General features: G+C 41.2%; 1 protein-coding gene across 1 annotated transcript in view; it reads left to right on the plus strand.

Annotated features, from left to right (window-relative positions):
* TRPC7 (transient receptor potential cation channel, subfamily C, member 7) overlaps positions 1-21,829 on the plus strand; it is a 71,386-nt gene that overhangs the window by 17,041 nt on the left and 32,516 nt on the right. The window contains exon 2 of the mRNA XM_009322696.1: positions 5,454-5,636. Within this exon, the coding sequence (XP_009320971.1) occupies positions 5,454-5,636 (183 nt within the window). The remainder of the gene's footprint in view (positions 1-5,453; positions 5,637-21,829) is intronic.

The following is a 21,829-nucleotide window of genomic DNA, read 5'->3' on the forward strand; positions in this document are numbered from 1 at the left end:
TCCTCTGTGAACGCACTGAGAGTACACAGAGGCTTTCTGGTGCTATGATAGCCCCAGTCACAGATGCTGGACGTTCATGTCCATTAGTTCCAGAAGTCTTGGATTTGTGTGGAAACCCTCAAATTCCAGCGGAGCAGACTTAGAAGACAGACTATATACCATGGACAGAGCCCTTGAGAAATGGTGGCTTTAATATATAGCCACCATCCTGTGTCTGCTCCCCTTTTCCTCCTTTTATTTGGGGGGGGGAAGTGTATTGATAAGCAACATTAGGTTGTTTTTTTCCCTAGAAAAAGGTTTGTAGATTAAATCATTCTGAGCTAGATATGTGGTTATATATTCAAAGGGAAACTCATCTGTGATACTAGCTTTTCCAATCAGAATTCTGGCCCTGAAGTTTTAGTATAGGCTAACAGAACCATTAGTTGTATACAGGATAGCAGCAAAAACTGTGAAACTTGGCATTATCTCTGCTTAGAGTATCTACTGATGGGTTGTGGTTCCTGTCCTGCTCTTTACGGATGTTATTCGGAAGCAATTATTAGAGTGAATGTAATTAAATATCCTAGATGGTGACATATGGAGTGATTTTCATGAATAGCGCACTTGTACAGGTTCTTCTGTATTTGTGTGTCATGCACCATCCTGTGGGTCTGTGGCCCCATTTCCAGTAGCACTGTGCAGTGAATAACCTACAACAATTACAGCCAAAAAACCTGCAAGCTGACTGACAAACTCATCCCCCTTTGAAATTCCTGAAGCTCAAAAGATTGTTTCAGTGCACTGAAACACATGCTTGCAAGTATTTTAATGGCATCGGTGGGACTTAAACATAAACCCAAGTGTGTTCCTGCATCTGGGACTGGGAAGGCAGAAGGCTCAGAAGTAGTTTTGAGGGAGCTGGAGGATGTTTGTAATTGCATATAAAGTGGTTTGATCCTCTTAGTTTATGAACCATTGGCCCCACTTCAGTTTCTGGTGAAAGCTCATCTGCACTGAGGAGTTCAGCAAACCTCAGACCTGCTCGCTGTATGCTGCAGCATCGAGGCCAGCCTTCTCTATGTGCCATCCAAAACGCACCTGCAATGCTGGCATTTCAGAGGTAGGCTCCCATGGATAAAGAATTTCCTTTTCAATCCTTGACTGTGATTGCTTTTGAAAGTTATTTTTTTCGTTAACTAGCCAAGGTAGGTTGCTGGTCTTACTTTTTCTCATTTCATTTAACTTTTTACTCAGACTGTATCCCTCTGACCCAAACCAGCTCTTTTCTGAAGAAATCTGGGCGGTTTTGAACAGATGTGGAGACATGACAGAATTCATTTAGAACATAATCAACAGATAATAATAGGGTACTCAGAGAAATTGCAGTGAATGACAAGTACCATCAGCCTTTTCAAAACAGCGAAATTAGACATTTTTAACTCCACATGAACAACAGTGTTAGAAGAAGCAGGAAATGACTTTTATTATGTTCTAATTTTTAAAAAATGATACTGTAACATTCTCAAGAATTATCCTGATCCTTATCTGCTCGCTGTCTCTATAGGAAATAAAATACTGTTCCATGTGTTATTTGAAGCAGACTGGCTCTCTTGTGTACTTAGTTGTATCCTTCATCTTCCTCCCTGAGGCTTGACAGTGCTCAGCTTGTCAGGATGAGGCCCCAGCATCCCTCATGTATGATTTGCAGTTTTCATTACTGTAAAGATCCATCTGTTTTATGAAACTTGTACTCCTCAGACTTCTATAACGTGGTAGCTAATCGGCGGTCTCAGGAAGGTTTGGGTTATTGTCATTGCCTGTGTCTGTTTCTGCAACGCTGCCAAGAGGACTGAGCTGGATTTTGTGTCTCCAGCTGTGAGTTTCTTGTTGCGGTGGGAGGGAGGACCCCCACTTGCAGCCCACCGCCTAGCCAGGCTTGCAACCAGGATGGTTCCCCTGAGAAATGTATTTAGACCGGGACGGCCATGACGTGCCTGGTTTGGGGGTCGAACCCTGTTGGCAGAGGCAGTGGTGAAGTGGGGACTGGGGCTTTGCACCCCAAGACACAGTGGCTGTCTGCCCCTCTGTCTCCTGGCAGAGTCACCAGGAGTCCTCGGGGCTCTGATCTTCAAAAACCTTGGTGTAACAAAAAATAACTGGAAAGGCGTTCTGCTTCTCCTTCACCTCTTCCTCCTGACTCTTCCACCTCTCGCTAACCCTTGCCCTGGGACTGCAGCCTTCTGTCCTACGCAAAAGCAAGCCCCACCACTGTCACAGCACTCCTTTGTACAGGGTATGCAGGATCTCAGATGCTTCCAAATGTGTGAAATGCAGGCAAGTTGTACAGCACTGGCACATACACTAGTATAGCTTGCACGCCGCTTGTAAATCTTCTTCGCTTCCTTGAGTTTTTTACTGTGCGTCACGACTTGCAATTCAGTATTTTATATGCAGGTAGGTCATTCCTGCATGCGTCATCAAAGCTACACCATGCAAGCCAGGGTCAGGAGAAGCTTGGCTGTCAGTCTCCTGCTAATCTCAGTTTTTAGTAAAGATACCTTCAATAACCTGTGCTTGCAAAGGGAAAGACACTGACATTAGAAGAGTCACTGTGTGGCTGTGTTCTCAACGTCGGACTGAACAGGATTTTCTATGCTGACTGTGAGCATTAAGGAAGCCAGAACAAAGACGACAAATGCTTTTGTAAAAGGGATCGTCAGAAGACACAGCAGGTTCAGTGATCATTGAGGCTTGTCTTAACACATGAGCAACAGTGAGCAGCGGTAAGCTGCTCTCCTGCCTGGCTGCGGATTGGCTGGAAGGCACTTTATTTTATTTTATTCTTTATACAGCCTGTATCTTGGGTAGATTGTGTGGCTGCTTGTGGCTGCTTAAAAATTGGAGTAAATAATTTTGAACAGAAAAATCATTCATAGTTTCTGCAAATGTACAGAATCAGTAAAAACATTAGGCTTGGAGATGTGAATAAAGTTGGGTCTTGACGGCGTTTGCCAGCTGGGAGCCTGCCATTTACAGTTGCTTTAGAAGCACTTTCCTAGTTGCTAGCTAAACTGCTTTCCTTACAGAAAGCAGAAGAGGAAAAATAATCTGAGCTAATACGTACTAGTTGTTCAGATGATGTGGAAATGGTTATAAGAATTACCTAAAATGTGCTGGCTAAGAGATAAGCTTGTGAACTTTGCAAATAATACTTTGAGAATGGTACTAAAGCTTAGCACAGTTCTTATCCTTGTCTTTTTTAAACCTGCTGGGCTAATTATATGTCTCCATTACCTGTGGCAGCTAAGTATTTCATTCCCAGCCTACATGTATTTTCAGATCTATCTGTATTTGCTGTCCTTCACGATTCCTGCGGTTATTTCCAGGCTGATATATTTGTTTGGCCATCTATTCTCTCAGTGAACAGACAACCTTTCTATTTATTGAAATTCATCGCAGTATGGTGAAGAATAAAGCACGGAATTGATTAGAGAGGAGCGCCTTGAATCCATAAAGTACAATCTGTCTTTCATTTACATTTCAGACCTTACTTCACCCCATATTTGATAACATTCACTCTACAAACCCTATCTCCACAAATTACTTAGATACTAGATTTAGATGCAAATGTACAATCATCTTCTGCCTGAACCTTGAGGACATCTTAAATCTTAGTGCACTAAATTGGCACATTTATAGAAGTGCCGCAGTTTCTGCAATGGGGCATGCACCTGCTCTACCAGAGATAAACACCTGCTTGTTGTAATATTATGTCTCCTTTTAACGAACATTTGTAGTTCTTGCTGATCTCCATTTATGAACACCCCGATTAGAACACGCGGTCTGATTACAGCACTCAAGGAGGAAAAGGGAAACTCAGATTTCAACATTTTTGATAGATGAGAGGTGTAAACATACAAGCTCTACTCTGCAGAAGGTCTCACCACTAAAATACAGGCTATTCCCCAGCTCTCCTCCTCAGCCCCTTTTTCTAAACACCCATCAGAAATGGCATCTCCCCGTTTCTGCGAGAATGCTCTAATCCTAGCCCCGAAGGGCTTTCTGGTTCCCTGTGACTATTGAATTTTTCTGTGATGAGTGAAACAGCTTTTCATAGCCCTCAGCACGCAGGACAGCACGGTAAGCAAAGTTGAGACACACACACACATTAGAAGCAACCTCAAACCTATGACAAAGTCATTAAACCAATTTATTTAAAAAATGTTCGTTATCAAGAGCATCTCAGTTCTGAAGGGGAAAAACTGCCCAAAGAAATTTAGCCACCTCTAATAACACTGTATTTCAGGCAGTGCTGTTCTACTTAATTAATGAATGTTTGCACAGTGCTTTGAGATCTTTGTCTAACAAGGAAGGCTAATATGTTGCTATGTGTAAATGTTAGAATTAATAACTTAGAAAATATAGGAGTACAAAGCCAAGTTACTCTTACCGTTTCATCAAAGCCAGGTTTAACAATCTTCTTTTTTTGGCTGCTTGCTTAATTAGATAAGCTGCTGAATTTAATTAACTCATCAAACCTAATTTGAAAAGATCTCTCAAGTCAGTAAGAGCTTGTCTTATGCTTATTATTTCTATTTGTTGCATCGAGTCTTTAATATCACCATTTTGTAGGGTATTAATGGTAGCCTTAATTATGTTCTAATTTACTGCATTTGCTTGGATGGTGGCATTTTCCTCATTTTTTAAGTGTCAGCATGTGAAAATGAATCACAATTTAACTTAAGGCAGTGAAATTGCTCTTTTTGCCCTCTATCAAGTCCGCTACATACTATCTCTTTTCCCATAAGTGTAATTTGTGTTTGCAAGGTGAAATTATTTCAGAGGAAATCATGTTGAGTTTCTGAAGTCCCATTTCCTGGAGAAGTGTTATGAGAAAAATTATCCTCTGGATGCTCTTTTGGGACTGTTTAACCAAATTGTTAGGTAATAAATTTGAAACTGAAAGTGGTATTAAAACTATATAATTCATTTGAACACATCTGTGTGTGATGCTACAGCTTGTCATACCAGACCGAAACTCCTTGAAAGTTACTAAAGAAAGAATTACTAATGAAGAATCTAAATTGTAAAATTTGCTGTAAATTCTAGCCTGTTAGCAGGACCTTTGTTTGGCCATCTTTTTGTGTTCCTAGAAGATGTGCCACACAGAGAGGAGAGGTCAAGCGATTGCTTAAAATGAGAATTTCCCTAAAAACTATTTACTTGTTCTGTAAAATATGTTCTATTGTAATGTAAACTATGTTGCTGATTAAACATTGCTAATTAACTCTAGAGTAGTGAAAAGCTAGCTACGTCCTGGGTGAAATCAATGCTTTCTTACTACTCCAGCCAGCAGTTTTACAGCAGTAACCTTGCTCACAATTGCTCTCTCTTGCTTTTTTTGTTTGGTTTTTTGAGGTGTGCTTTCAAGCGCACAATTAAATAGCTCGTGTTTCTCCATTTTCCCTTAGAACGACTATAGGAAGCTATCTATGCAATGCAAGGACTTTGTCGTGGGGGTGCTGGACCTGTGCAGAGACACCGAAGAAGTAGAGGCAATTCTCAACGGAGATGTGAACATACAGCTGTGCCCTGAGCACCACCGGCCAAGTCTGAGCAGGATTAAACTTGCTATTAAATACGAGGTCAAAAAGGTAAGCTGTTTCTTTGGGTCCCTGGTGGATACACCTTCACATCTAAATTATGCTTCCTTGATGTCACCTGGAAAACAATAAACGGAAGATAGATTTCAGTGGGACCAGGAATCGTAGCATTTTATGGCATGATTTGCATTTTCTCACATACTTTAGGGTGGATAAGGATATTTGCAAGGGACGCATTACAGCAGGTATAGCATTTATTTGCAAGTGATAAACATGAATATATAGATGGCACAAGGGACTGCCCATAGTGCACAGTGCTTCTTATGCAGGTCATGACTATGAATCTGCGAAGACTTCAGCAGGGACCAAACGTTGTCGCCATACCAAACTGAAGGTTTTCCTTCCTTCACTGTGATTTGCATTAAGGTAAAGGATAAACCCAGCAGATGCTGTGGCATCTTTGGCCACAAATTATAAAAGCAGAGAATTTAATCCAGCTCCTCACCGTTCCCCGACCATCTGTCTTTCCGTCAAACTAGATCTTCTGCTTAGACTGAGGAAATAGCTGGACTCTGCAGCCTGATTGAAGTCAGCAGACCAAGTCTCCAGTCCCACCTGCCTGCTCTCAAATGCTCCCTGACCACTCAGCTCTGATTCACATCTCGTTTTAGTCTCCAAAGCCACTTGTAACCATCAAAACTCTTACCTTTTCTGTAATGTTGCAGAAAGAACATACACAAGAAGTAACAATTTTGTCATAGTCAAGACGCTTTACTGCAGTGTGACGGAAAGTGGAATTTAATTTTTTTAAAAAAGAAGTTTAGTAATTTTTATTCAGAATTAGATCAAAACCTCAAAAATCAATTTCCAATTAACTTGGAATTTTTTTTTTTTTGAAAGCGTGTGAAAGTAGATAAACATTGATTAAAAAGTGATAGATTCCCAGCTTCCATCCTTCTAAAGCTCCAGATCCATATTCTAAGAGTTCAGATTTCCACCAAATCTACAAAACAGAAGGCAAATGTATATTTTAAGGAAAAACATGAAGGCTGAATGACTCTTAGAAGTATTTTAAACAGACATTCAGCTTTACGGAAGTAGGTTCTGTGAATGGAAAATTTGTTTCTGGCAAACCCTAGGCCAGGGTGGTGCCAATTAATTGCTCCTACAATATGCATTGATGGAAACTGGGCTCCTGCTACGGGACTTGGAGAGCGTTCCAAATTTTCAAGCTAACATCTGGTCTCTCTTTCCCCTCCCAAACCCACCACCTGCTTCAGTTTGCCTCTTGACTGTGTTGCTGTGCTGGCCAGAGAAGGTCTTTTCCTGTTATGAAAGCCATTAATTAAAGAGAATCTTAAAACTCTTATTTGAAATGAATTGCTTTCATGCAGGAGCACATGCTATGGAGCCAAATATTTCCTCCAGGATGTTGTGTCTCTGCATCGTTCCATCACCAAAACTGAGCATACCATCTCGGTTCACTCTTAGATGACTTTCAACAAGCTGGGTCAAGTTTAGTTATTGAAGCTGTTGCTTTGGAAACAGGCGGCCAAACTTGCTCTGGTGCTCTTTCAGAAAATGAACTCATCTAAAAGACACCGATAGCACCTCATCAAGGAACAGTCCCCAGTGACCTACGGTCTGAGAATTATCATGAAGTTGGTCAGAGCCTCAAGTCTTTTCAATGCATGAAGTCTTCTGCACTATTTTGCTTGTTTATTCTTCTAAATATTTGTGTCATCCTTTAGATATCAAGACCATTAGCTGGAGCTAAATTGCTGTCGGTTATTGTGTTGTTCTGAGCACATTCATCCTAGCTTAGTCGGTTTCAGAGGAACATTTCCCTCCCTTTCTTACATTGTATATATGTGCACCTTTTCATAGTGCATGAGCACTGACCTAAAGCATCCGTGGTAGGTCATATATAGTTGACCTTTTTATGTACAAATATCTTCCTATGCCCAGGAAAGCTGAGCATCCTTTCTGGATCACAGCAACTTGATGCTCACCAATAATAACTGTTAAACTAGTTACAGAACATAAACATGAGCATTCATCAACCTCATGTTGACTCTCAGGTTAGCACTTTTCAGAATATTCTTTCCAGCAGGCAGTATATGTCTATGTGTAAGATGAGCATTTAACTGCTAACTTGAAAGTAAGATAGTTCCATTTGTGGGAGGCAGAGACACATTCAGATAAATGGCTTTGGTTATTGGCAGTGACTTATGATAATAGTCCAATATTTATCACACTTGCTGAACAAAGAGATCATGTTATGGTAACACAGTAATGATTTCCTTAAGAGGCAGTACATTTCAGGTACAAGTTCTTTTTACCCAGTGGAGATATATTTAGGCTTATGTATACCAACCCTGTGCTTTGAAATCTATTTTCATTTTAAGAAGATCCTATCATAGAGAGGGGTGAGATGGAGGGTGAATTATTAAACATATTTAATAAATCAATTCTTGGACAGATTCTGTGAATTTCAAGTCACTTTTTCAAAGCTAAATGCAATCACTCATAGGCGTAAGCGAGATCGCATGTGGCCCGCCAAGTGTGAAAGGCAGACCGAGGCAGGCGCACCAAGCGACTTCCCACCCACAGCGCCCAAACCCCCAAGCCCCATCACTTGGTCTGACAGTGCTGCCTGCCCAGGCCAAGTCCGGGTGCTGAGGCGTGGGTGGATGTAACTCACCCAGAAACAGTCCCAGGGACGTGGAGACCTTTCCAGTTTTTGAACTGCACTCTGGGACTGGAATGATACAGAAATAGTTGTGTGTGTTTGCCATTTTTTTTGTCCTGGAAGTTTAGTTGGCAGGGTAGGACTAATGAAAGGACTACAGCTGTGCCTGCCACCCCTGCTCCCCACCTCTACCATTAGCATCAACATTCAGATGGCCAGTTTTGCATTCTCCAGCTTAACAAGCTCTAGATGAGCCAGAGAAATGAAGATGTTCTTACTTAAATGAGTATAGAGCCCCTGAAGTATTTTATATTCATTCTTTCCCATGAACAGCAAGAAGAATCTTAGACAAGAGGACTTTAGGGACTTCAGAATGATCTGAGAAAATAAAATAAAAGAGGTGTTAGCTGTTATGGGTTTTTTTTCATTAAGTTAGTATCCAGACTAAATATTTGCATTTGCATCTGAAACTTTAAGAAATATTTGATGTTTAAAAAAAAACTATTTCCACCATTAGCTTCTTAATTCACATTTCCATATTAGTAGTCTAAGTGCCTACAGTAGGCTTTCTTTGATGAAAATTTGCAGAGAACAATATATATTGAAAATTATTATTTAATATCCATGATTTTACTTTTACAGCTGCTGACGCACTTTGCATTTTATCACACTTTTATTTCCAGAGTCTGGGAAAGATGTCAAGGGCTCCCATCCTCAGGAAGGAGAGCAATTGCATCTGTAGAGATTCGTCAGGCCTTTGCACAAACTTTTAAAATCTTCCTTGTTCTTTTACATTTCTCTGTTACTTCGTCATCCTCATACAGCGCAGTCACCACAGACACAGTGTCTAAGAATGGTATTTTTCTTTAATAGTAGCAGCTGGTCTACCAGCTTCTCCCACCCCCTGCCCAGCTCACAGGCCTCATGGAGTTGTCCTCCCTCTCAAAGGCCAATGGCCACGGAGGCCAGGAGGAGGCAGAGACAGCAGAATTTTGAAACTGAGAGCCATCACGTTGCATTTTATGGATTTAAATTGACTCTTCCATCTTTTCTCTTTTTCTTCCTATGTGCCCACCTGAAAATTTTAGGGATGGAATTGATGCTATATATACAGTTTAAATTTTAATTCCTAATTTTGGTTCCAACACAGTGTATTCTTGATCTTGAATTCAGCAATTGTGTTCCCCAATAAATCACACTTGGTTGGAGGTAGAGGCTGCACCTCCCTTGCGTGTGCAGTGCACGTCATGCCTGCACAGCAGGGAGCTCAGCCATCAACCTTGTGGGAGCTTTTAGCCCAAAGCACTGTGCTTCTTGTGCCTCTAGTTTTGAAGGGCAAATCCCCGCTTGAAAAATCCCCAAGTCTGGGGGCAACCTGCCCTTGAGCTGAATGTTCACGGACTTGTTCACTGATCACGCTCTATCGGTGCAGGAAAACCTTGTGTGCACATTAGGGCTGAAAAGGGGACTGAAGCCTTCTTACCTCCTCTACTCAGTAAGCTGCAACTGGTACCTACAACAGGTCTTTGTCCAGGCCCTAAATGGCCTTTCTCTGCCCTTTTTCCTTTGTGCTTCCCATTAGAGTTCCCTGTTACCTTGCCCCTTTGCTACTCCAAAAAAGCAGTTCTCCATTCAACTGAAAGGACACAGTTTTATTGATCGTTATCTTTTTTTCTTAATTTACAAAATTGGAGATGAATCTTGGAAAGTCATTCAAGAAAGCATCAAAAGTTCCAGACTTCACTTCTCTGTCTCTTTTTTCTTTTTTTTTTTTTCCTGCAAAACATGCTACTAGCACATATGAGATGCCGGCAAGAAAGCAAATTTAAGCCTCTAATCTAGTTGAAGGACTTTATATAGAAGGTCGTTGAAGAATTAAGAAACTCTGCTTTTACGTATTTCGCAGCAAGGAGAAAGCTAAAATTACAGTAGTTTACAAAGTGGCCTTTAGAAACGCTGCATTACTCTAATTCTCTACCCTTCCTGAAAGAACTAAATAATCACTCTGTACCCTAAGATTCTTGGAAAACTGCATGCAGTTGTCCTCTGTTCAACTTTTTCAGAGTCATTTCTCCCTTCAAATTATCTGTCTTAATGATTCATGATTGCTCAAAAATTATTACAATGGGAACAGTTTGTCAAGAGCAAAACAAACAATTTGCAAACATTTGAGCATTTACTGAGTCCTGGATTCTTTCCAAGAAATGGACTTTTAGCCCATGTTATGGGATTGTTGCAAATTTACTATTGTCTCTCCTGGTATTATTTAGCTATGCTTCGCACTTGCATACTCCAGTCAAGAACTGATTTCTTCCTCCTCCAGCTGTACAGGGCCTCGGGCAAAGGGAGGAGAAAGGTTGGGGGCAGGAGGAGCAGCAGAGCACCCTGCTGATGTTGTAGCAAGGCTGTTCAGGTGGTTTCTTTGGATATTGTAGGAAAGGGCTGGGGAACCGTCGCAGCGTGAGAGCAAACGCTGTGGCGGAGTCCAGCAGCTACTCGTGGAAACGGCAAAATTAAAAGCGGCATTAAGGTGAAACAGGCATTTTTTAGGTTGGGTGTTTCTGGTGGATTATAACCAAAAGTGACTTGAGTTGCTAAATTGGAGTTCTGGTCCCAAGGAAAGAAAATAAGACTGATATTGAGCTTCTTAAGCCAAGGATACTCTCAGCTGTTCTTCATGCAGGCTTACAACTTCTAAGTGAGAGTTTACTTCACGTTCTTGACTGAAAATTGCAGAATAATATTTTTTCTTTTCTTGAAACAATTAAACAATTTTGTTTTCAATCAGATACTTGAAATGTAAGGGTAGCACAGGTCTTCCCTGTGTGTCAACTCATTTCTAATTAAGCCAGGGTGTGATTTCTACCTGTGAGAGGCATAGGTACAGCGGCGTGGACAACTCTGTCTTGGACTCTTCTCTTGGATAGCCAATAGTGATAATATGCAGTTTTTGATGTACCGCAACAAAACCATTTTACTGGTGTGTATCAGCTTTACAGAGCACTTCATGTTTTCTGTTCTCATTTTTGTCTGTACTGCTATGCTCCTTTCTTGTCATCCTTTAATATTGGCAGAGGGTTTGTATGTCGACATTTACCTTTAGGTCTAAAGCTGTTGCTTCTCTGTGGGAGGTGACATTCATTCCCCTTCTTTCCCAATGTCAGAATTATAGTTGCTGTATTCTTTTAATTGCAAATGTTGAGTGCTCACCTCTGTTTTCTCAACAGCTCAGTTCATAGCCATTACAAAACCAGAGCACCTTTCTCTTTCACGAGTTTTAATTTAATTAACAGCAAGACACACAAATTGGGTTTGAAAAATAAAATTAATAAGAATTAAACAGAACACCAGATGGCTGTGTAAATCCTATTTAATGGAGAGCTGGAACAGGAACTTTTCTCATAACTGTATTATTAATAATTAACATATGGAGGAGGCTCCGAACAGAATATTCATGTCTGCATTAGATATAATTTTTCACTGCATTGGTCATGCGACTCAGATACTCAAGGGCATGAGAAGTCCCAGCTCTCGTCAACTGCTGCAACAACCTGTGCTCCCCATTCATTTGCTCAGAGGATGCAGTTTTACCCTGCACAATATCTTGTGCACGAAATGCCTTCCAGGGTCCTTCTCACCATTGACTAGGGCCCCACCTGCAGCATTTCCACCCCCCATGGGAGCTAGAGAAGGTTAGTCTCTGAATGGGCAAAAGAACCAGCCCTGCTCCTGCTGAGCAGACAGCTCTGCCCCTCAAAACGTGCAGTAACAGACAATGCCCCAAACACAGGCTGGGGCAGAGCTCAGCTAGCACATCCTTAGGAAGGTTAACTGGAAAAGCTTGGTGGTTGCAAGAGAAGCACAAGAAAATAAGCTGGAGAGCAGAGGGCAGGAGAAGCCCAGGGATGACAAGAAGTTCTGAAACTCCTCCCTTTGGAGAGCAAGAAGTATATCTGTGCCACGTGCCATGGTGGGTAGCTATGACTCTGCAAGCTCTGCGTGCTCTCAGTTTGCAGTTATCCTGCAAATTCCTGCAATGCCATGGCCTGGGGAGGGACCGCCGCAGGGAAAAGGCGGAGAGGGCACACCGGGGCACACCGCCCACCGCCTCACACACAGCCTGTGCGTTAGCCTTAACACAAATGGAAAGCTACATTTCGGTAACCCAAATGAAATGGTTCAGCTCCACAGCTTTCAGAGCTGTGGAGGTCACAGAAAATCTCTCTTGCGGCTGTTTGTCCTTCTTTGGAACAAAACTAAGTTTAGGAATTTCCCGTGGGACAAACATTGATCTTTCGGTACCCCAATGGTTGTAACATGCACAAATATGGCTTGAAGCAGGACAGGGTTATGTTTTACCATCTAAATGTGAACCCTCAAGGAAGAGAACTCCTCAAGAAAAAAGGCTTTCAGGAAGTTGGCTTTTTGCTTTTGTTTTGGTAATCCCTGGTTAATTTTTTTCCCCTCTTTAGTTTCAGGAATATCTAACTGAGGTCTTGTGGAGTCATTGATGGCTTGGACTGTAGTGGTGGGAAGAGAAGTGTCTCGTTTCCATCACTGGAGAGCTAGCTGATACTGTACAAATATAATTTAATATCTATGTGAATGGTAGAAACACTGTGGTCATTCTGGACTCAAGTTTATCCATGTAATTTTTCTTTTTACATTTTTAATTGCATATTACAGACATTTTGTCAGAGATTGGAAAGGGAAGGAGTTACTTCCCTTCCTCACAGAAAGTGTTTCTATGTCTCTGAGTATTTCATTAGCAAGGTTCCTTCCTCCCACTAAAATCTGTGGTTCTGATGATTTCATTTTGCCCAGATGTTTTAATTTCTCTTCTTTTCCAAGATGAATCTCATTTTCTTATTTCCTGCCCATACATCCATCCTCTCAAGGCTTGAATGAATCATTTCTCCATCCTGAGTGGTGTTTGCAATATTCCCAATTTACTGTAATATGCAGACTTAATTATTTTCATTTGCGAAGTGCCACAGGGTCTTAGATGTCCATCAAGACATTGACAAGAGAGCACGGGAACACATCAAACCCATTGCATGTGTGTCCATCACAGATGAAAGGACTTAAAATTACCTTTATTAATAATAAAATTCTCTTAGAAAAAAGCAATTAATATGGTCTGCTATAAACCTGACCTTAGTTGCCCCTAATTTTGGCTTCATTTATCTCCCCGTAGACAGTAGACCTATTAATGTGCATTTTGGATGGGAAGTCAGATGGGGATAAGTACAACCCCTCAAAAAATAGTAAGATTCGGTATTTTCAGTTACCGAGGGAATTTTCCCGAGTGGTGTTCAAATTCGGATGTCTGCATGGGTACTGACCCAGGGTGTGGCTCTCCTACATGAGATTCTTGTCACACACCTGTAGATGTCTACATTTAGTACGTTTTTGTGACTCTATACCCCATGGTGAGAGGGGTCTCATCCTATGAGTGAATCTTTCTCTCCGTCAGCTCTGCTGGGAGTGAAGCCATCCACACTGGAGGCACCTGAGTTTGAGCACCAGCCCAGCCTTTCCTCACCACGTAGCCAAGGGAAAATAGTTTACTGACTCTCCTCGGGGAGGAAGAGGCTATAGCATTTTAAATTTCTCCTTCTGTGCACACTGTGGTTGGTATTTTAGATACCAAAGGGAGCTTGTTGTTTGGTAGCTTTTTATTGTGGCGTGTTTTCAGATGAATAATTAAATAATAAGGATTTCCAAGTGGTTTTGATTCTGCACAGATATGAAAACCCTGGAATATTAAAGTCTGGGACTTCCAATTCATTTGCTTGTTTTCAGTTAAATAATTCAGTAATAAGATTTATTCATACAAATAAAAAGAGGAGAAACCAGACATTAGCAATAAATCTCTTCAGAAAACATGCAGCCCACTAGAATATGAAACTGAAGTTTTCTCAGGAGCCAAGCACCTTATTCACTACCCTATAGAAGAACGCTTAGCACAAAAAAGAGTCTCTGTCCTTGTCTCAGGGAAGTGAAATTATAAAGAAACTTTAGACGGAACAAGGTTTAAACTGAAACAATTAATTTGTGTAAACTCTACATTTTCTAGTTATACATCTCAAATATATCAGGCTTAATTTTATATCACATGAATTGAAAATGTGACAGAGCAACAAAAAAATGCCCCTCCATTCCTTCCACTACTAAGAGGATTATTAATTTTGTGTTTTCACTCAGCACTGGAGAGCATTTCTGTCAATGGGTGAACTGCATTTGAAATGGTCCTGGCAGTTTTATTGACCCCATTATTTTTGTTTTCTATTAGACTAATCTGTTTTTATTGGGTTTTATTTTGTGCCTGTTTACCATTCTGGTGCCTGGTCAAATCCTGTTTCCGTCCACGTTGCTCATTCTAACGGGACCACGCTGTCTCCTTTACAGAGCTGCGCCACAGGGGTGGTTTTGGGCAGTTACACAAGCATTGGGATGTTGGGATGACTTTCACTGCCTTGGTCCTGCCTTCTTGTCACCTTTGCAAAGTGAGATCCTGATCCTGTTAATGTACTTGCTGATTTAGCAGGGAGCAGAAGATCTATCCAAAACACCACGCTTGCTTTTACAGAGCAGACTGAGTCACAGGAAAGAGATGTGGTTGTAAACTGTAGCTATGCTAAGGTTTTAAGTATTCAAAATCAGAATTTTGGATTAGATAACTCAGGCCAACCAACAAGTGGATCCTGATACTGGATTTCCATAAAACTGGGGAATATGTGACTGTCTTTGGATTTGATGCAAGCAAGTCTTTCCCCACTGCCAAATGGCTCTAATAAGAAAGATATTTTGGTTCAGAAAGGTGCATGTGAAAGGTTTATGAAAGGTGTAATTTATTAGTAAAACCATAATAAATACTTCTGGGTTTATGCCTTAAAAGTAACTCAGAGACGGAGGTTGCACAATTTGTTGCGGGTTTGGTTTTGGGTTTTTTTTCCCCTGATAATTCCAGCTCGTCTGGGCTCTGCCTACAAATATAAACCTTTTCCCTTTGCTACAAGGTTTATAAATGCTGATGTTAGGCTCCAGATACCAGGTCTGAATATTCACCAAGACTGTCATCAAGCTCATCTACAGGATGAGCAAGAACCTCATGAATATTTGTGTGATGCCATTAGACAGTCAAATGAACCCCAGGGACAGAGGGAAAGCTGCAGAAATCCTCAGGGCAGGGACGTTTCCTCGCTTCATGTTCTCTGCGTGTGTCTGCAGCAACTGCAACATCTCAGAGGACCTTTTCTCATGTAGTGTTTATTTTTATGCAATGGTCAGATCACATTGAAATGAGTCTTGATCAGCTGAATTTTCTTTCACCCAAGTTGAACAGGGTTCCATGAAATTCTTTTTTGCGTCTGGATGAAGGAATTTGGACCTGCCGATTTACTCTCCCTTGTAAGGTTATTCTGGTGCAAAGCGAGTGGCCTGTGGCCATGGATAGAATTTAACTATAATTACAGCAGGTCTTTTTTGTGAAAAGGTCACAGTCTCACAGCATGGGTATTTGGATTGGAACCTTACTTATTATTTTTAATTCATAAATAATAGGGCAAGTAGTTTTCTATTTCTTTCTTAAACTTTCTACAGTTTTACTTGCACCTCTTATCAGGCACAAGAGCAAACAGTGAGCCAAGTTCCAGCTATAGTTACCCTCTGACAACCTCATTTGTCATAGTTTAATAGCACAAGCACTTGCTAAAGGCAGATTTTTTTTCCGCACTCCAGATCATGAAATAAATATATTATATCCCATCTGCTTCTGTTAAGGTGTCTGAGAACAGTTTCTTCAAAACAAAGGGCTCTTTGTTCACTTGGAGGTTCACAGAACAGAGTACAAGGTGAAGATAAGAAAAGGCATATGCATATGTTGGCCTTTTCCTGTACTGTGTATTTCCTAGCAAGCTTCAGTAATTTCCACTAAGCTCTGTCGTCTCCTGCTCTGCATCGGGTGAAAAAACTCTGCAAGTAGGTGGGTCTTTTACTAGGTCAAAAAACTGTTTTGACATGTTTTCCTTTTTTTTTCCAAGGTTGTTTTTTTGATTTTTTTTTTTTTTTTTTTAAAGTGTGTTTCGGTTCAAGAAAAGTATTTCATTCAGTATAAATCCAGGCTCTTTATTTAGGCTGCGAGTCTTAAAAATGCTTAGAATATCAAAGGAATCTTCAAAAGTGAGAAGTGGTTTAAAAGCAAAGAAATTATGTTTTGTTTTAATATTTTCTTTGCCTTTTTTTTCTGTCATGTGCATGTGGGCATATGTTTACCCCTTAATTCATCTGATCCTCTTTGGTGAAATGGCAGTATATTTTTTACCCTTCAGGGGATGAGCAGTAATATCCTGCTTCGACCTTTCCCTGAGTTTCTTCCACCCCTGCCGATGTTTGCTGATACTCCCACAGCACCTTCAGCAACCCACTGAAAAAAAAAAGGTGATCTCGTATCTCCTTTGATGAAGGTTTTGCTGGGAGAAACACGACATCGCCTACACAGAAGTAGAGATGGGCAAGTCCAGCTTTCCATCCCTCCCTGCCTCTGGTTTTGCTCAGGCACGGCACCGCTGCCGAGCAAATGTCAACTCACCTTCCAGACCAGGACTGGCTTCGGTCCTGCTGGGAACACCAGCATGGCAAGCTCAGCTCAGGCTGTGTTTGTCTGTGAGGTGTGTCATGAAGTCGTCTTAATAACACTTGCGCACTTGCATCTTTTCCGAGCACACAATGTGTGTGGTTCAGATCCCACCTCGTTTCTCCAACGCGTGGATCCCTGCAGGAGCGCTGCTCCTGTGCTCCCTGGTGACATCCCCAGCAAAATGGGAAAAGCCATGTATACAATCCGCTTGATGCTCCCCTCGTTTTCCCTTGTAATTCAGAGGCGCGGGGTGACGATTGACTCAAATGAGTCATCAAAACGGTTTTGGCATTTTCGCTAGGATCTCCGGCGTTTGAAGCATTAGGCACCCAACCAGGGCTTCCTGTGAGCAGGTGCTGCAGCCTAAAAAGTGTTAATCAATGTAGGCTTGCAGAAGCGATGACCTACATCGAAAGACAAATGTTTAATAATGAACCCAGAGAGGTTGTTTGAAGGACGTGAATGCAGCTACCTGATGGAAAGAAAAATGGCTTGTACCTGCCCCTGCCAGTGTCTCTTGATATTACCAGTGTTCTCCTGAAAATCTGTCTGTGCAGCTCCTTTTCTAGCTCTCACTCACTGATTAAACACACCGCTGCCCACCTGAATTGCAGCTTTTGTTTGCTGAGGTTTGCCAGTGTTTGTTATAAGGCTGACAGTGAAGGGGCGAGCCGGAGAGGACACGACAGGAGTATCACTGTGAAAGCAGGACGTTAAAGTCACAAGTTTGCATTGTTAGTTCTGACGTGCAGTTTTTTAAAGTGTTTTCGCTGGTTTACTGACGAGTTTTTCTTTCCTACCTCAGCCCCTGGCTATTTAGTGTAGGGTGCATTAGCAAAGCAAGATGATCCTGTCTGAGCGGTTAATTCTTTTGCTTCAGTGGTGGATTTCTGCACTCGTAAGGGAATTAGAATTACTTCAGTAATAAAAGGGATACTGTTTTTTTTCTGCATGATTAATTCCAATCATTTGAGGCTGACCTCTGCCTTTTACCTGTCTTGCCATGTTTCCTTATTTCTGTTGACAGTATTTTTCTGTCCAAGATAGGTACCTCTATTTCCTGGGTTTTTGTCACCTGGCTGTAGCTTATCTGTTATGTGCCACAGGATAAGAGAGATGCCCTTCAGGTAGAGACCGTGGGGTGTTTTGGGGGGGGTTTAAACAGTGCCTAACCACTGACAGCTTAGGCAACTGCAGTGCTAATACCGAACAACGGCAGTGACCGGGGTCCTCATCACAGACTCTTTCTCTGTCCAATATAATAGAAAATTAAAAAAAAGAAAGTTTCTGTATTACAGTGTTTTCTATCAGGAGTAACTTCCTATGCAGTTATAGAGATGTAAAGGTACTTTACTGTCTGTGTAGTGAAACTCATGCATTTTTGAACAAGTATGCTGAGGAAAAAAATCCCAGTCTGTCATGAGAGCTGTCATGTGCTTTTCCACAGTGCGTATACATGATAAGCTATGAGAAAGAGCTGTCATACACCAAATTAGATAGCAACGTGGAAAAGTTGCCGTTCAATGTGGTATCCACAACGGTCTCTAAAACATTCTCTTTATTTCTATGTGTAAAACAGTTCCTTCGGGCCCTTTCAATTCCCACTGAAGGCTTTGAGAGATTTTTTCCATATTCTAGACAAATATTCATCTCACTCATCTAATCCCCTGTAGCACAGAACAGTGGCTTTTGGAGGTGTGAATACTTCCCTGTGTCTTCCAGTGGCTCTCAAAAATGCCACTCTGGCAGCTTCATTATTTGAGCTGGTTCTTCAGATTGATTTAAAAAAATGTGTAACTGATAGGCTGGAGGGAAGTACAATTTTCTTCCCAAATCAGAGAGGTATGCACGGTATAAGGAAAAACCACCGCCATCTACTGGGGTCCCTGTGCCATGGGACCAGAAAATCTCCCACGCCGGTTTCTGAATGCAGAAGCATCGGAAAACATTTTGCTTGAGCTCCCAGATCCCGATGCATTACCTTTATCGGCTTGGAGGGGACTCACTCTGCCCGTGAGATAAAGCACTTAATGCTTTTGAATGGCTCTTTTTGGACCCACGCAATCCCCTCCACTGCCAGCACTTCCATTTCAATCAGCGATATCTTGCCCTTCTGCACAGCCCCGGCCCCACCGGTCTTGTTGCAACGCTTTCTGCCTTTCTCTTCTTCTGGGATGCAGCACAGGAGCAGCCACAGTTTGCCCCTAAAAGCCTCCTAGCCTCATTTTCCAGTACTGAAGAAAGGGAAATAGCATTTAATGGGAACTTTGAAAAAGCATTGCAGCATTTAGGCCTCTGAAATTCAATATACCGCATCACCATTTTTCATTACACTTTGAAGCATTCTGCCTTGAAGCTTTTGTCTCTGTTCTTTTCTGTGCCTATGACACTAACAAAGCATTACTGTAATCTTTAACTTGGTGTCAGTGCCCATTCCCAGAGAAGAGAGAAAGTTAAATGGCTCTGTAATGTCTTTGATGAGATCTAAGATCAATTTCTGAAATTTTGATAGGGAGAGGACTGGCACTGTCCAAGGGTCACTGCGTATTTCATTAATACCTGATGGAGCAAACATAATGAATAACTGTCCTGCTTGCTGTAAGCAAGCAACAGATCAAAACTCATTCATGCTCTTATCTTTCTTATCTTGATCTTATTTTTCCCTCATTTTTGTAATAATCAGAGTAAGATGAACACCATCAAGGCTCTATGGCATGCTGCCAATCTTTATTGCCTTGTACAAAATAAATTGTTCCAATGAACTGGGTTTTATTCAATTCCTTCTCAATTTTCCTATATTTGTATTTTTATTGTAGCTGTTCCCAGACAGAGTGAAACAATGAACAGATTAAAATGTCTGACAAATTCTCTGAAATGCCAACCAGCAAAAGTCTTTGACTGTCTCATTGCCAAAGACAACTGAATTTCTTTGTCTGAATCAATTCTCATAATGCGGTGAACAATTACAAGAGCAGGAGGAAGCCTGGCTGTTTCTTTGGTTCTTCATCTCAGAAGTCTGCACATCTACCAGTGTAATTTTCCTTTCCACGTGTTGCTACAATTGCTATTGAATTCATCATATCTGAAAATAAAATTTACAAAGGGAATCAATTCTCTGTCTAGCTTCCTTCCACTTCGTCTTTCTGTCCATTTGCCAGAACGGTAAAAAACCCTAGCAGCATTAGCACAAACATAAACACTGAGCATTAGGAATGCCTCCTTGCAATACTGCTGTCATCACCTTAACCTTTAAATGCTCAGCATGACTAGGACTGATGATTTATAGATTATCGTTTTTGAAAGCTTTCTTTTTTTGAAGGCAGTTTAAAAGAAAGCATATTAAAATGTTAATATTTCCAGGAAAAAAATTCTAAAGACGAAGAGGTTAAAAGTACCTATCAAATTTCTTCACTCTGATTGATTCATTCAGTGGAAGGGGTAAAGTCTTATTTTCTACTTTTTTCTTTTTTAGAAATACAGGCCCCAAAGACTAATTCATCTGAAGACGCACATTGTAAATAGCTGGTAATGTGCTGTTAAAGAAAGAAATGCACTATTCTACAGCAATCCTAATTACTGTGCAACTGTATTTCATTCTGCACTAGCAATAAACCGACCATTTAAACTCGCAGTAACGGTTTTGTTATTATGCAAACATCTAGAAAAGAGTCCATTAAATCCCCGATTTGATCGTCATTTCATAGATAGTGAAGATGAAAGCACAGTTAGAATTTTCTCTACTTTTCAGTCCCAATGAAACTACAGACTACACCTGAAATCCCCCTGGCTGGCTGTGGCTGAAAGGGCTGAAGCAGGGCAACGGGGCAGCTGCCAGACATGGTCCGTGTCCACCCTGCCAGGCAGGGGCAACAGCAGCCACGAGGCCCCCTAGTAGCCTCTGCTTTCCTCCTCTCTTTCTCTCTCTACCCCCTTCATCCTCCCCCTCACCTCCAGAAAGTTCTGCTTTTTGAAATAGTGGAAGGTTTTACATTTCCCTCCTAAGAACATTTGTTCACCCACAAAACTCATAAATGTAACACTCAGTTCTGCTAATGCAATCAACTCCATTAGCAACATATTTATTTTTCATCTTTTCTTTCAGTTATTTTGTCTTTCAATTATCTTCTTTGTGATTAAAGATAGTCACATTCTAAATTCAATCATCCTGAAGAACAATATGAAATAAAGAAGTTTAATCTTTTATTATAAAACTCTTTCATGGGATCCAGTGATATTGTAATTTTATCATTAAGAAATTGCCCTTTTCAGTTGTCTGCTGCTTGCCTTTTCTTTTTCGTCTGAACAATAAACTGAAGAAGAGTCTCAGTTACAGGATACAAAACATGTACTTTCTGTACCAGAGCAGCACAGCTTTTCCTTCTCCTTTTACATTTGTCTTTTTGTCCGATCAGCAGAGAATGAGCTGTCATTTTTTGAAAGGTAATCTGAGATAAAGCATTTAAAGTAGCAAAATACCAACTAGACCTCTTACTGTTTACAGGAGAGGGAGAACCGTGCAGAATGGTTCACTTTGGGTCCGTATGCAGTGAATAGAACAATGTAATACTAGCGCTGTGTAGAGCTACTACTGCAATGGCCCATGTCTTTAGCAAGTTATCAGAGGATTTTTTCAGCTTGACACCAAAGTGCCTCCCTGTGTCTTTTCTGAATCTCGATGTAGACTGTCTCAGATGTAAATGCTGACCCCACAGAGGCACTTTGTCAGTGCTGGCCACTGATGGATGTTGGGTTTTGGCCGAGACAGTCTGCTGTCTAAACCTAATTTTTATCTAGAGAAGACAAGAAGCGGAAGTGAAACACGTTCTGCCAGTGCCTGGGGATTTTGGGTGCCTGGTTTGCAGTTTTCTGTTTGTGACACCATAAGCTATGTTGGACAACAAAGAGGTGCCC

The sequence above is a fragment of the Pygoscelis adeliae genome, unplaced genomic scaffold (genome assembly GCF_000699105.1).
Source record: "Pygoscelis adeliae isolate BGI_AS28 unplaced genomic scaffold, ASM69910v1 Scaffold34, whole genome shotgun sequence".
NCBI classification, from domain to species: Eukaryota; Metazoa; Chordata; class Aves; order Sphenisciformes; family Spheniscidae; genus Pygoscelis; species Pygoscelis adeliae.